Here is a 14979-nt window from a genome sequence, read left to right as displayed (position 1 = left end):
AGAGGTGCCTCCTCAGCTGTAAGCAAGTGAAGATCGACCGGGGGCCTCTTGCCGGCAGTCCGGTAAGTCTTGTGGTAGTGGGTGTTTAGCAGGGTCTCGCTGGTGGGAAGGGGGGCATCCTGAGGTAGCAGAAGCCCAGACTCCTTTTGAGGCCCGGAGGGTGACTTCCTGCTCCTCCTGGCCCCACAAAGATAGGTTTAAACTTATCTTTTAGGGACTTACGCTTCTTCCTCGACAAGCGACCACCGCAGGCCCCCCACTCATTATGCCAATGGGATGTCATTAGGGTCCTATGTATGTCATTGGACCCTACTTATATATTAATGAGGCTCTCACTTGAGTCAGACGACAGAATTCTCTACCAAATTACTGAATATATTTAAGAAGGAGATAGATAGATTTCTAGACACAAAAGGCATCAAGGGGTATGGGGAGAGCGCGGGAATATGGTATTGAGATAAAGGATCAGCCGTGATCATGTTGAATGATGGAACAGGCTCGAATGGTCTACTCCTGCTCCTATTTTTCTATGTTTCTATGACACCTCAGCTGCGGAGGGAGAATGAGCAGCAAATAGAGCCGATCAATTTTAACTCCCGTTAAAGTTCAAATTTCCCTTTCAGTGTTTAATGGGAGATCAACTAGTAATAAATACATTTTAAATTGTTCTCGTTTACCGACTATACTTCATACTGAGATACGTTGCACTTTATTTTAAACTTTTCAAAATCATCCTGTTTGTGCAGCTATAATACTAAAATCATTGAATTACATTTTAATGATCTTTTTTCTCTTATATATTAATCTACCTTATTTTATTGAAGCAAACAACTAAGGATTGGTTTTCAACAACAACTTGTATTTATATAGTGCCTTCCTTTAACGTCGCAAAGCGTCCCAAGGCGCTGCACAGGAGTATTTTACGACAAAAAATTTGACACCGATCCACATAAGGATAAATTAGGGCAGGTGACCAAAGCTTGGTGAAAGAGGTAGGTTTTAAGGAGCGTCTTAAAGGAGGAATGCGAGGTAGCGAGGCGGACAGCTTTGGGCAGGGAATTCCAGAGCTTAGGGCCTAGGCAACAGAAGGCACGGCCACCAAAGGTTGAACGATTCTAATCAGGGATGCTCAAGAGGGCAGAATTATAGGAGCGCAGATATCCCGGGAGGTTGTGGGGCTGAAGGAGATTACAGAGTTTCCCACTTTAATACATCATAAGAACTGTGGCTAAAGTGACCAGTTAATAATGTTGTAATACTTTGCTTTTTTTTCAGAAAGGATATCTTAGCATGAGTGATACTTTTATTATTTAGCAACTTTGAACTTTGTTCATCAAATATATTGAACAAGAACTCCCAGGTCTGGGTATTATGTATAGGTTCCCATCAAATACGTGTAACATTTACCTAATAATTGCTCCCTTCTGCTTTACATAACAAAAGTGGAAAATGTGAATATTTTAAATGCATCACCAGACTGGTTTTTAAATTAATTACACTTTCTGTCAGAAAGCCATGAACATCTGACAGAAACCTAAATGAAGCTGTGGATTCCATTAAATAAAATTAAAAGGCAAAGATTAGATTATAGTGATCAGACATCCTGATCATGATATCCTGATTTTGACATATCTGCTCCATGTCCTACCTACTGGGCTCTAAATTTGTTATGGCCCATTTTCGAGCACATAACTGATGGCTTGCTTCCAGGACGCACCCGAACCGGGAGGCCCGAGAACCATCTTAAATTATTCCTCAGGCCTCATTGCAATAATCGGGGTGAGCTGCCGAAGCCTGTCGCTCCTCTAAAGGCAGCTCGCCCATGTGGCCAGATGGAATTTGGGCCGCTTGCCTTGCCGGCAGTGGCCCTCAGGTATATCCAACACCCTGAGGAATTTAGAAGTGTCCCGGGCGCACGTGTAATCTGACACGGGATTTCCTACTGCTACATTTGTCATCATGACGCCAGTTTACACCCGTAAAATGGGTGCAACAGTGTTGAATTTCTACCTTTATTATGTTTTGAGACTGTTTATTATTCTGCTTTGGAGAAAGAGACAGACAAACAGAAATATGTTCTACTTAGGATAGAATGAGAAGTATGTTCTGCATTAGACAGAGAGAGGTAAAAAAAAGCAGATGCTTTCTGATTTGGAGCAACAGACAAAGCCAGAGACAAAGTGGCATGTCAGTGTTTTAGTTTGGATAATCGGTCCGTTTTCATTTGATCTGATCTGTTGTGTTCACTGACTCACAATTTCCCATGCCGTAGCCAGTGACCTCAGCAATCCTGTTGGCTACACATTAAACTATTTGTTGTCGAAGTGCTGTCTCTGAAATTGAAAACAATGGAACTTATACAGGAAACAAAATACTGCAGATGCTGGATATCTGAAATAAAAACAGAAAAGCTGGAAACACTCAGCAGGTCAGACAGCACCTCTGGAGAGGGAAACAGAGTTAACGTTTCAGGTTGATCACCTTTCATCAGATCTGGAAGATGTTAGAGATGAACAGATTTTAAGCAAACACAGAGCCAGAGAAAGCACAAAATGGAAAGCTCTGTGATAGGATGGAGGACAAGAGTGATTAAGTGACAAACGTGATGATGGTGCCACGCAAAAGGTGGTGAGAATGGGACAAGTCTAGAAACCCATAAAGGGCCCAGAGGCGATGTAAATGGTTACAGCAGAATAGGAGACAGGAAGGGAAGCATGGAAAATCTGGCAAAGAGAAGACGGCTCCCATGGCCCAGGTATGTGGTGGAAGAAAGGCAGGTAGACCCCAAGGGTGTGGACCACCCAGTCAGCCATGTACCAATAGGGGATCTCCATCCCAAGCACCAGCCCACACCTCCTCCACTCCCAGTGGCTCTGGTACTGCCATCCTCCAATACCAGCACCTGCTCTCTGAGCAAAAATGGGAGCGGTGGTTCAGGTCTAAAGTTAAACTCATTGTTAAGGCTGGAAGGCTGTAAACTGCCTAGTAGAAAGATGAGGTGCTGTTCCTCGAGCTTCCTTTCAGCTTCATTAGAACAGTGTAGGAGGCATAGGACAGCGAGGTCAGTGTGGGGGTGGGATAGAGAATTAAAATGGCAAGCGAACGAAAGCTCAGGGTCACGCTTGCGGACTGAACGAAGGTGTTCTGCAAAGCGGTCACCCAATTTGCGTTTGGTTTCCCCAATGTAAAGGAAACTGCATCGTGAGCAACGAATACGTTAGCACTGTTGCCTCACAGCACCAGGGACCCGGGTTCGAATCCGGCCTCGGGCGACTGTCTGTGTGGAGTTTGCACATTCTCCCCGTGTTTGCGTGGGTTTCCTCCGGGTGCTCCGGTTTCCTCCCACAGTCCAAAGATGTGCGGGTTAGGTTGATTGGCTATGATAAATTGACACTTAGTGTTAGGGGGATTAAATATGTGGGGTTACGGGGATAGGGTGGGATATGTGTTGGTGTAGGGGTTACGGGGATCGGGTGGGATATGTGTCGGTGCAGGCTCGATGGGCCGAAATGGCCTCTATCTGCACTGTGGGGTTTCTGTGAAGTTCTGTGAAGTACAAGTAAATCGCTGCTTCACCTGGAAGGAGTGTATGGGGCTCTTTTTGGGACGGGAAAAGATGAATGGGGAAGGTGTTGCATCTCCTGAGCTTGAATGGAAAGGTTCCAGGTGAAAGGGAGCAGGTCTTGGGGGTAATGGACCAGGGCGTCATGGAGGGAACTCCCTTCGGAATGCTGAAAGGGGAGGAATGGGAAAGATGTATTTGGTGGTGGTATCGCGCTGGAGGTGGTGGAAATGGTAGAGGATGATCCGTTGAATATGGAGACTGGTGGGGTGGAAGGTGAGGACAAGGGGTATCCTGTCATGTTTCAGAGAGGGAGGAGAAGGGGTGAGGGCAGAAGTACAGGAAATGGGACAGACATGGTCAAGGGCCCTGTTAACAACGGTGGAACGGAATCCTTGGTTGAAAAGGGAAGGCATTTCGGAAGCTGTGGTGTGAAAGGTGGTATCGTCGGAAACGATGCAACGGAGACAGAGAAACAGGCAAAATGGAATAAAGTCCTTACAGGAAGTGGTGTGGGAGGAAGTGTAATCAAGGTAGCTGTGGCTGTGGGAGTTGATGGGCTTGAAGTAGACATTGATGGACAGTCTATTCTGGAAATGGAGATAGAGAAGTCGAGGAAGGGAAGGGAAGAGTCAGAGATGGACCATGTGAAGGTAAGGGAGGGGTGAAAGTTAGAAGCCAAGTTGATGACATTTTCTAGTTCAGGGTGAGAGGTGCAGGAGGTGACTGTTTGTTAGCCCCATTTGGGTGGCTCCCAATAGGTAATAAACTGCAACTCTAGGGTTGCCTTTAAATAATCTACACACAGCGGCTGTCTGCAGGGAAAGATCAGGCAGCACTTCGCTGTCTACCAGCTGGCAGGTAAGTGGCAGGTAGGCGGTCTCCCGAAGGGACGGAGGGGGATCCTTGTGGGGCCCAAAGAAACAGTCCTGTTCCTTCTGGCCCCACAAGGTTTTACACTTACCTGAAGGGCCACTTGCTTCAGCCTGGCAGGAAAACCATGGTGGCTTCACCGCTCAGGCCTGGTTAAATGCAATTGGGGTCTGATTGAAGTAATAGGACTCCGTTTTGCTTAAATTCATGAGGCCCCCACTTGCAGAACCCTGCGGGTTAAAATCATCAACGTTTGGAAAGGGTCCAAAGTGGGGAAGTAAACTGCTCGTTTTTAAAATGGAAATTGGAAACACTCCTCTTGAGATACAGTTCCACAGTATCAGCTGTGGAAGCATCAGCTCTCCAGTAGCGCACGGAAAACATCCAGTTTTTGTGCATCAACCTAGATTATAATGTTGGCAGACTATTGAACCGCAGGGAGCAGCAGGGTAACTAAGAGTTCTGGTATTCACTATCCATAGCGAATATGTGTATAAAGAACACATTTATGATTTCACTATAATTGGAAAATAGTGGAAATCTTCCTTCCTGGTTTCTACGTACTAGCCAGTCATTAGGTACTCCTGTTTCACAAATAGATCTCATTAACACTCAATTCTCACCAAAGTACCAAAGCTGCAGTTTTGCTGGATAGGTCACTGAGCTTTCTACATACCAAACCGGGGAGAACTGATTTAATTCCAGAGATATCTACCGTTCTCATACTATCAGCATTCCTTAGAAAAAAAAACAGCTCCAAGGGGCTCTGATCTTATGCTTTCACAAAATAGAACTACACGGCTGAGTGACAGTTCTGATCTGAAGCATTTAAGTGTAAGTTTTGATCTTTCTGGCTTTGATTAAAACTAATGAGCTCATTTAATTCAAAATGAGAATCTCTGATAAGAAAAATAAGGTTGATGTGATTGGATTAGAGGGATGAATTAAACTCTTACAGTTGAAGTTTCTGCCTAGATAGTGCATTACAGACTCCATGAAATAAAATTAAAAAGCTGTTGGCATATTATAGTGCGTTAGATGATGAGAAGAATTTTATAGTAATTCATTTTTTAATCAGTGGAAGTGAAAGCACTAAATTTATAGCATTGCACCACTTTACCCTTGAATAAGGGAAAATGGTTCAGACTTCAGAAAGACAAAATGAGTGCCTTCTAAAAATGGAATTTTCAAAAAAAGCAATGTACAGAAAGTAACTTATCAATAGGATGTCATTACAAAGCGGAAATTGTCAATAATTGAATTCAGGGTCTCTGCTATTCTTCTGAAATTTTACAACATGGATTACATGCTTAAATAAAAAGTGGATTGTCTTTTACAAATTTTAGTTCTCTTTTATTTGATCCGTTCAAACAAAAAAATGACAACATTTGAGTTCACGGAGCATCAAGCATCACAAAATATTACTGCTTATTATATAAAGATGTCTACACATATCTGTTCTATAGTGAGCTGTCCTTTAAACTTTGGCTATTACAAGTTGTCCAATTTCTGTCATCGCCATGATATTTTATCATGAGAGGGAAAGATTAAGGCTGTGAAATTGAGCTTTCCATCAGGAAAGTAAACTGTCGCGAAGGCACTAATCCGTGTGAAGAATGTATTGTGCAAGTTAAATGTGTTCTAAGCCTTGTTCTACAACATTATTCCTCTTTCTTTCAGGAATTTTTTAAAATTTAATGATTGGCCTCCTAAATGTATAATTTTAGAACCAAACTATACATTGGGCAGTAAAGCCATTGGACATATTTCCTTTACTGCCAGCTAGTGGTAACAGAAACATTGGCCGGAATTTTCTTTACCTGGGCGGGTTCGGTGTGGGCGGACGCCATGGCGGGTCGTGAGCCCGTTGCTGGCTCCATCCCGCTCCACTGAACAACTTTACGTTACTGGGGCCTATTAAGCCCGCCCTGCGCATTACACGGCCCAATTAAAAGGTGCAGGTCTGGTGTCATCATCGAAGACACGTTTTCAGCCGGGATATTTAAAGGAGCCATGGTCACATTGCATTGAAGGTTCATCTAGGAGTGTGCAGTCAGTACACTTCACAATTCCACTGCTGCACACACCACCAGAAATGACTGCACAGAGGCAGAGTACTGCACCCAGGTTCTCCGATGACTTCCTCCATATGCTTGTGAAGGGAGTCAGAGCACGCAGTGAGCTCCTCTTCCCTGCTGATGGGAGGAAGAGACCTACCCAGCACAGCAAAGGAGCCTGCCTCTAAATAGCAGAGGAGGTGAACAGCAGGGATGTCGTCAGGAGGACCTGGGTGCAGTGGTGCAAACGCTTCAATGATCTTGTTCGATCAGGAAAGGTGAGTCCAAAGCCACAATCACCTTCATCCTGCTGTGCCTCTCATCACATCCCCATCACTCTGCTTTCCCAACCCTTCTCCTGCACATCCTTACTCACACCAACATACCTTGCACCTCCACCCATCCCTCTACATTATCACATCCCTATCTTACTAGCCAGCCCTCACACTCACCCTCAGCCTAGTGCAATCATACCAACTAACAACACACAAGGAGGCCACTTGGAATTGCCACCCCACTCCATCATAGTCACCCTCAACAGATGGTGTGGAGATGCCGGTGTTGGACTGGAGTGGACAAATGTAAGAAATCACACAACACCAGGTTATAGTCCAACAGCTTTATTTGAAATCACAAGCTTTCGGAGCGCTGCTCCTTCATCAGGTGAAGTGGAGAGATGCATAAAAACACAGCTTATATAGTCAGAGAATAATGTCAGATGTTTACAGGTAATCTTTCTAACTGCCATTTATCACACCTCGGCAGAGAGATAATCACAGCAATCAAAGGTGTAAATGGTGTCTAAACAGGTCAGTCAGGAAAACATTACATCAAAGAACACTACAGATGTTACCCATCCATTCCTTACACTCGTTCCATCACTCTCACTCAACCTTCTCTTCTTTCCCTCCTTGTAGGAAAAGAGAGCCCACAATAAGAGGGAGAGGTAGAGAACTGGCGGTGGAACGGCATCAATGGCCAACCTGACCAGAGCAGAGGAGGCTGCTTTAGAGCAGGCAGGAGTCAGCGAGCAGCTGGAGGTGGGAGACGGAGAGAGGGGGAAATCTCGGCAACCTGGTGACAGAATTACATATCTTACAGCTACATGGGATACATCAGTTACTCATATGGGGGCTGATGTCAGCAGCCATTGAATGGTCATTATGTGCATAATGGTATCTGTACCCAATCTATATATGACATATCTAACTCATCTCTTTACTCTCCCACAGGTCCATCAAGAGCCCCCACCACTGTCCAGGAGCAAGAGGACGACGACTCCTCAGAGGAGCCTCCAGCCTCTGAGGGCGCACCGTCACCAGACAGAAGCGCACCCAGCACCAGCGCAGATACACACGCCTCGGTGGGTCCCTCGCGAGATAGAGTAGTGTTGTCACCTGGTGTCTCACAAATCACAACCGAGCAAGAGCAGATGGTGGAGACAGGGACAGCAGTGGAGACTCCTCACTGGAGGGCGCAGGACTCTCCCAGCTCTGCTTAGCTGCATGCAGACGCTGAGCCTCAGGGGCCATTCAGAAAGAGGGCGATCCTGGAGCTGCAGGAACAAGTGCAGGAGGCTCTGACAGATTTTGCGAGCGCGATGACTGCCAATGTTCAGAGAATGGAGAAGTCCATCTCCAACGTGAGGACCACTGTATCGCAGGTGATGGCAACTGTAGGCTCTTCCATGGATAGGATGGCCACCTGCATGGAGCAGCTAATGCGCCACTCAGAGGATCACATGGTCTCTATGCAGAATAGATGGCTATCTATGGACAATAGATGGGTATCTATGGAGGATAGATGGCAGAAGCTCATAGACGTCCTCTCTAGGAGGGATGTCAGTGTAGACGTGGGTCCTCATGGCCCCAATGATGTGCAGCAAGGTGCTCTCCACCTCCTTGCTAGCAGGGAAGTGCAGGTGGCCCATGAGAGGGATGATGGTGAGAGGGGACATGGAAGTGGGGGCTCCTCTCAAAGTGCTCACACTTCTCCCCCATTGCCACCCCCTTAGTCAGAGCCCCAGATGCCTCCCCAGACAATGATGGCCGAGTCTGCCCCTGCACAGTCGCAGGAGGAGCAGACTTTAACGGGGCCACCACAGGCTCCGAAACCCAGAAGATGACCGCCAAAAGTGTCTAAGCAGTCGCAGCAGGGAAGTGCGGAGGCTGCCTCTACCTTTGCTGAAGCCACAGGGGTAGCACCACTTAGAAGCACGCGTAAGAGAAAGATACTACACAAGTAGATTCACAAGGGTAGCCACTTGGGTGTTTTATTCAATGTTAATGTGAAGTTTCAGTTAATTTAATGTGAACAATAAATTTGTTTCTTTTCAAAACTTTCCGGCCTTGGACAAATTTGTGTGCACCATTGGAAGTGGCTTAGTTAGTTGGAGTGAAGGGTCAGACATAACTTTACCCCCAGCAATGATGGTGACTGTGAAAGGAATGGATTGGTCATTTGTAGGGATGCTTTATGGTGTGGTTGTCGGTTGTTGCCGACCTGGCGAAGCATGTGGCAGCCACATGGGTGTACTGTGTAAAGTTAAGTAAATCTGGCCATGATGAGGCAATCCCTGACCTCTCAGGCAGCAATGTGCTCGAGTGCTGGTGCCATCTGCACCGTAGGTTCTTCCAGCATCTATTCCTCCTCGTCTTCCAGGTGATGCTGCTGCTCCTCCTCTGAAGAGGCTGTGCGCTCAGTGCCTTGCTCCTCTTGTAGCGCTAATCCTCGCTGCTGCGCTATGTTGTGCAGGGCGCAGCAGACCATGACGATTCTGGAGACCCTGGCTGGTGCGTCCTGAAGTGCTCCTCCAGATCTGTCAAGGCATCTGAATCACATTTTCAGTATACCTATTGTCTGCTCTATGACACATCTGTTGGAGATGTGGCTTTCATTATATCTCTCCTCGGTGGATAGACCTTGCCTCCAAGCAGCCAGCTGGAAAGTATGTTCAGAGGTGCGAAGAGCCAAGAGAGGGTGGACTGGCGCAGGACCAAAGAGTCATGACAGCTGCCAGCGAATTTGGCACGCACATGCATGATGATCTTCCTATGGTTGCAGACCAGCTGCACGTTGAGGGAGTGGAAGCCCTTGTAGTTGACAAAGGCTCCTGGGTAATGATAAGGTGCCCTGATGGCCACATGTGTGCAGTCGATGAGGCCCTGCACCCGTGGGAAGCCAACCAGAGTGGCATAGCCGAGCGCCTGCTCAGTAACACTGGTTTCATCAGTGGCAAAGTTGATATAAGAGGGCGTCGGTGACCTGTGTGATGCATCTGTGGGCGGCCGACTGCAAGATGCCACAAATGTCTGCTGCAGATCCCTCTGAGCCTGAGGTGAAAAAGATGAGGGTGCTGGTGACTTTGACAGCTACTGGTAAGGCGTGTCCACCCGCTCCTCTGGGCTGCAGGTCTTCCTTCAGCAATGTGCAAATGTCTGCGACGACCTGGCATGATAGCCTGAGCCTCCTTTGGCACTGCTGCTCAGTCATGTTGAGGAAGTTCATCCTCTGCCTGTATACCCTGTGTTGGGGGTATCACCTCCAGCGCAGTGCAGCCCTTCGCTGACGGCCTCCATCCTGTGGAGCATCAGGGCAGTGAGGAGAAGGTTGGTGGTATTGTTGTTGGTGCTGCTGATGTTGGGGCTCATCGTGGTCAGATTCTGAGGACCAAGGTGAGACAGTATAAATGGCGCCCATGCTGATGAAAGAGATGGCAGGTGAAGTAGAGTTGACAGAAGCAATCTGCCAATGGTGAGAGAGGTTCTTCCAATGAGGTGACACTGGATGGAGACTTTGCTGGAAAGACTTGCAGACTGCAGAAAACTCAATCTGTGCTGGGAATGTAGTCAGCAATAGCTTCTGCCTGAGGAAAGAGATCAGCTGTCAGGTGGGAGCTTTTAAACTATATTTGATGCTGTCAAGTAATCAGCTGGAGCAATGGCCACTGAACTCCCACCTCAGGTTGAGAGACGTGGTTCCTGAGCTGCATGAATCCCGTGGCCATGCAAGGAAATTTAAAATGTATGGGGAGGGGGGGGGGAGGAAGCTCTTAAGTGTCTGTAAACAAGGTTATAATGATTTCAATTAGGTCGCTCACCTTTGCCGGTCAGGTCGCTGCCGCACCAGCAAATACGCCCGAGGGAAAAGCTCGTGGGGGTGGGATGACGGCGGGTTCCCGACCTACTCCCACTTTTTTCAAATTTCCCACCCGACCCGCCTCCATTCCCGCCCACACGGACCCCAGAAAATTCCGGCCATTGATTGCTAAAGAAAAATCTAGGCATATTTCCAAACAAAATCATGGCACAATTGCAGCGTGTACTTACAAAATCATATCACTAATGCTTTTTTTTTGTCCCACAGTAGAATCCACTAGCCCAACTTTACTGACTATTGACAACAGCTTGGAACGATCATTTTTTATTAGAATGAAGTCAACACTGACCAAGCGAGGAGTACATATCAAATCATCAGGCTTTAAGGTAAATAACTATTTAATAATCTCTCAACTGGAAAACAGTGATTGAATTTCAGTTGTCAGGAATCCATAATATTTGCAGTTGAATATATAAAATATAATAATTTGTAATGTTTTTTTCTTCAGCTGTAGGTCATTCATCTAGCTGTTATCAAAGCAGTTAGGTTTGATGAAAGCAACAGATTTTGCTGCTGGAACCTTATACTCTCAACTTAGAGTGAAATTCATGCTGTCAATAATAAGCAGAAGTACAAAAGAGGAAATCCCATTTTGTACTCATGCTAACTTCTTCACTAAAATTATTGACAAAATGAATTTCACCAGTTAGTATTTTAACTTGCAATTTAGTTAGCTTTTGCTTGCCAGTATAATTATGGTAGGTAAATAGATAGATCGATAGATGGATATATTTTGAACGTAATGTGATGTCCTAGAAATAGGTAGGTTAGCTGGTATTTGGTCATTTATCAATTGGCTTTCCTTGCTTTTACTTCTCATTGATCATTATCATCTGTGCTTCCAACAGTTGTAATACAAATGTAATGGTTTAGATAGCAGGCACTCTTAACAACAAATATAAATTTCAAGGCATTAGAGATCCAGACCCCAATTTTAATCCTACCTGTCCAGCAGGAACGGGGCAGGTGAGTGGCTAAAACCCCGGAATTGACTGACTGCCCCTTTCCTGCCAAAAAATCACCAATCAGAATTTTAACTGTGCCACTGACTGAGGTTGGAAGCGCACACGCCAGAAACAGTGATGTCATTGGGACTCTGATTTTAACTGTCCGAATAGACGGTCCGCCCAATGGCTAATCCGCTCAGTAAAACTTCACAGGGTTGGCATTAGAAACTGACTACCATGACTGGAAGTCTATTTAAAGGGCCCGCAGGTATTTGGATCATTAGCATCTCTAAGCTCTTGTGGTTAGCAGAGTGCCGAGGCATTTCAGAGCTTGGAGATTCTTTCTTTTTGATTTGTTTGCCTTACTCACCCTGGCTAAGTATTTTCAGCCTACCATTGGTGCCTTTTTTGCTTCTTTATTCTGCTTGGATAAACAGTTGGAGGAAGCGGAGCAGCAGCAGCCCAAGTAACCAGGACAAGCAAGAGCTGGGCCTGTTAGAGCACAACAGGTGAGGGGGGCTGCTCGTAGAAGGTCTTACCCAACCCACAGAGTAGAGTCTATATGCCAAGAGTCATAGATCTGTGCAGCCTCCAAGCACCACCAATGCACTGACCTTCACTCGTCTCAAGCTCCTTCCAGGCTACTACGGGAGACATCACACACATCTCCCAGTCTGTAGTGCACAGCTGCATTAAGCAGGTCGCCAATGCCCTTTCAACCAGAGCCAATCAGCACATTACTGTCCCAATGGACGCCAACAGCCAGAATGATAAAGCTCTGGGATTTGCAGCAGTGGCCAGCTTTCCTCGTATACAGGGCATCATTGACTACACACTTGTAGCTCTCAGGGAACCAGAGGAGGAGCCAGGAGCTTTCCTCAACAGGAAGGGCTATCATTCCATCAATGTTCAACTGGTGTGTGATCATCAGTGAAGGATCATACAAGTTTGTGCCAGTTCCTCTGGCAGCGGCCATGATGCTTTCATCCTGAGACACTCATTCACTGCCCCTCCCCCCACTATTCCATCCCTCCAGAAATGTCAGAGGATGGCTGTTAGGGAAGAAGGGATACCCCCTCCACACTTGGCTGATGACACCCCTCCTCAACGCCTCTACACCTGAGCAGCAGGTAATTAATAGCCATGGGACCACCAGGAACATCATTGAACACACCATTGGCATCGTGAAGCTAAGTTCCAGTGCCTTGATCGGTCTGGTGCTGCCTGCAATATGCTGCAGACAAAGTGAGCCATATCATAGTAGTGTGCACCACTCTGCACAACATGACTATGCAACTAGGATTGGATTTGAAGAAGGAAGAGTAACAGCAAGAAGAATCATCCGACGAGGACTTCTTGGGTAAAAGTGAGGGAGACCTGGAAGAAGGAAGGGCAGCACAACGCATGGCAGCCAGAGAGGCCAGGGAGCAATCGATCCGTCAACACTTTCATTGACCTGCTCAATCCATTCATCTGAAAAGTGACAAAAAATCCCCTCTGTGTTAATAGCCCTTGTACCCCCTTCACCACTCCCTTCATTCAGCATTAAAGAACAGTCAAACCATTCAGCGAACCTCTATATTACTGACATTCTGACAACGCCGACTAACTAGCTGCCTTGGAAAGAGACCATACACCAAACTCCCAAATGTGGAAAAGGTGATGAATATTTTTACGAACAGAAGTTTGAACTAAATTCTTTTGACACCCATGTGCTCAACCCACAGTGTTTTCAGACATAATGTTTCTTCACCCCATACGAGGTGCTCCCCCAGTGGCTTCAGCAGAGCTGGTGGAAGAATGGAAGGTGGAACCCCTGAGATGACCATGGCCAGCGACTCTTGGGTGCTTATGCCTGAAAGGGCCTGGCTGCAGACTACTACACCTTGGCTTCTGCCAGGGCAGTCTGAACCACATGGCTTTCTGGCACTGTATCGGGTATTGGTTGAGGGGGTGGTGAGGGAACAAACGTGCAGAGATCCTGACCACCCCCGCTGTGCCACTGCCAATCTCATCAGGCTGGGGCTCTCATCACTTCCAATGATCTCCGGGTGGGCAGACTGCAGAAGATGAGTGACTCCTTGAAAGCTCCTATCCACTTGCTCCACCAATCTCTCCAAGGCTGGCGTCTGTCCATCCAAGGTGGAACACAGGTTTGAGCCCAGAGTCTACGTGGCAGCCGCTTGAACTTCTACCAAAGCTATAAAACATGCGAATATGGACTCCTGTTGAGAGGGCTCGGCTGCAGCGTCCCTGGAAGTAGCCACACTCTCTAAGGGACTGCAGAGTGCTGATGCCATGCATGGTGACACCAATCAGGCTAGAAATGGACTCCTCCAGACTTTCAGCCATAATGGTAGTTGTAATAGTTATGTGCCTGGACGAATAGCAGTTTGAGAATTTTAATTCAGGTTTTTTTTAAATTCTGGAAATAAAATGTTGTTATCAGTAAAAGTGACCGTGAAGCTGTCAGATTGTCATAAAAACCCAACTAGTTCACTAATGTCCTTTATGAAGAAACCTAATGTTCTTATCTGGTCTGGCATCCTATTTAACCCTGAGATGAGCTTCCAAACCCATAACCACTCCATCACCAAGACCGTCTATTTCCACCTCCATAACATCACCCGTCCCCACCCCCGCCTCAGCTCATCTGCTGCTGAATCCCTCACCCATGCCTTTGTTACCTCTAGACTCGACTATTCCAATGCTCTCCTGGCCGGCCTCCCACCTTGCATCCTCCATAAACTTGAGTTCATCCAAACATCTGCTGCCCGTATCTTAACTCCCACCAAGTCCCATTCATCCGTCACCCCTGTGCTCGCTGACCTACATTGGCTCCCAGTCCGGCAACGCCTCGATTTTAAAATTCTCATCTTTGTTTTCAAACCCCTCCATGGCCTCGCCCCCTCCCTATCTCTGTAATCTCCTCCAGCCCGACAACCCTCCAACATCTTTGTGCGCTTCCAATTCTGGCCTCTTGGGCATCCCTGATTTTAATCGCTCCACCATTGACGTTTGTGCTTTCATCTGCCTTGGCCCTAAACTCTGGAATTCCCTGGCTAAACCGCCTCTCTATGTCACTCTCCTCCTTTAAGGCACTCCATAAAACCTACCTCTTTTACCAAGCTTTTGGTCACCTGTCCTAAAATCTCCTTATGTGGCCCGATGTCAAATTTTGCTTGATAATGGTCCCGTGAAGCACCTTGGGACATTTTATTATGTTAAAGACGATATATAAATGCTAGTTGTTGTTTTTATATGTGCCTCCAGTCCCACACCAGCGTGGTTGACTCTTAATTGCCCTCCGAAGCAGCCTAGCAAGCCACTCAGTTTTATCAAACATCTACGAAGTGTAAGGATAAAACTGGACGGTCCACTT

General features: G+C 46.6%; 1 protein-coding gene across 3 annotated transcripts in view; it reads left to right on the top strand.

Annotated features, from left to right (window-relative positions):
- npas3 (neuronal PAS domain protein 3) overlaps window positions 1-14979 on the top strand; it is a 1485068-nt gene that overhangs the window by 1410600 nt on the left and 59489 nt on the right. For all 3 annotated transcript variants that reach the window (XM_086003382.1, XM_086003381.1, XM_086003383.1), the window contains exon 7: window positions 10861-10976. In XM_086003382.1, coding sequence (XP_085859508.1) covers window positions 10861-10976 — 116 coding nt within the window. The remainder of the gene's footprint in view (window positions 1-10860; window positions 10977-14979) is intronic.

The sequence above is a fragment of the Somniosus microcephalus genome, chromosome 12 (assembly GCF_052327205.1).
Source record: "Somniosus microcephalus isolate GS21.2 chromosome 12, FLI_Smic_1.0, whole genome shotgun sequence".
Lineage (NCBI taxonomy): Eukaryota > Metazoa > Chordata > Chondrichthyes > Squaliformes > Somniosidae > Somniosus > Somniosus microcephalus.
Note: the sequence above shows the minus strand (reverse complement) of the source record. Positions and strands in the feature narration are given on the sequence as shown.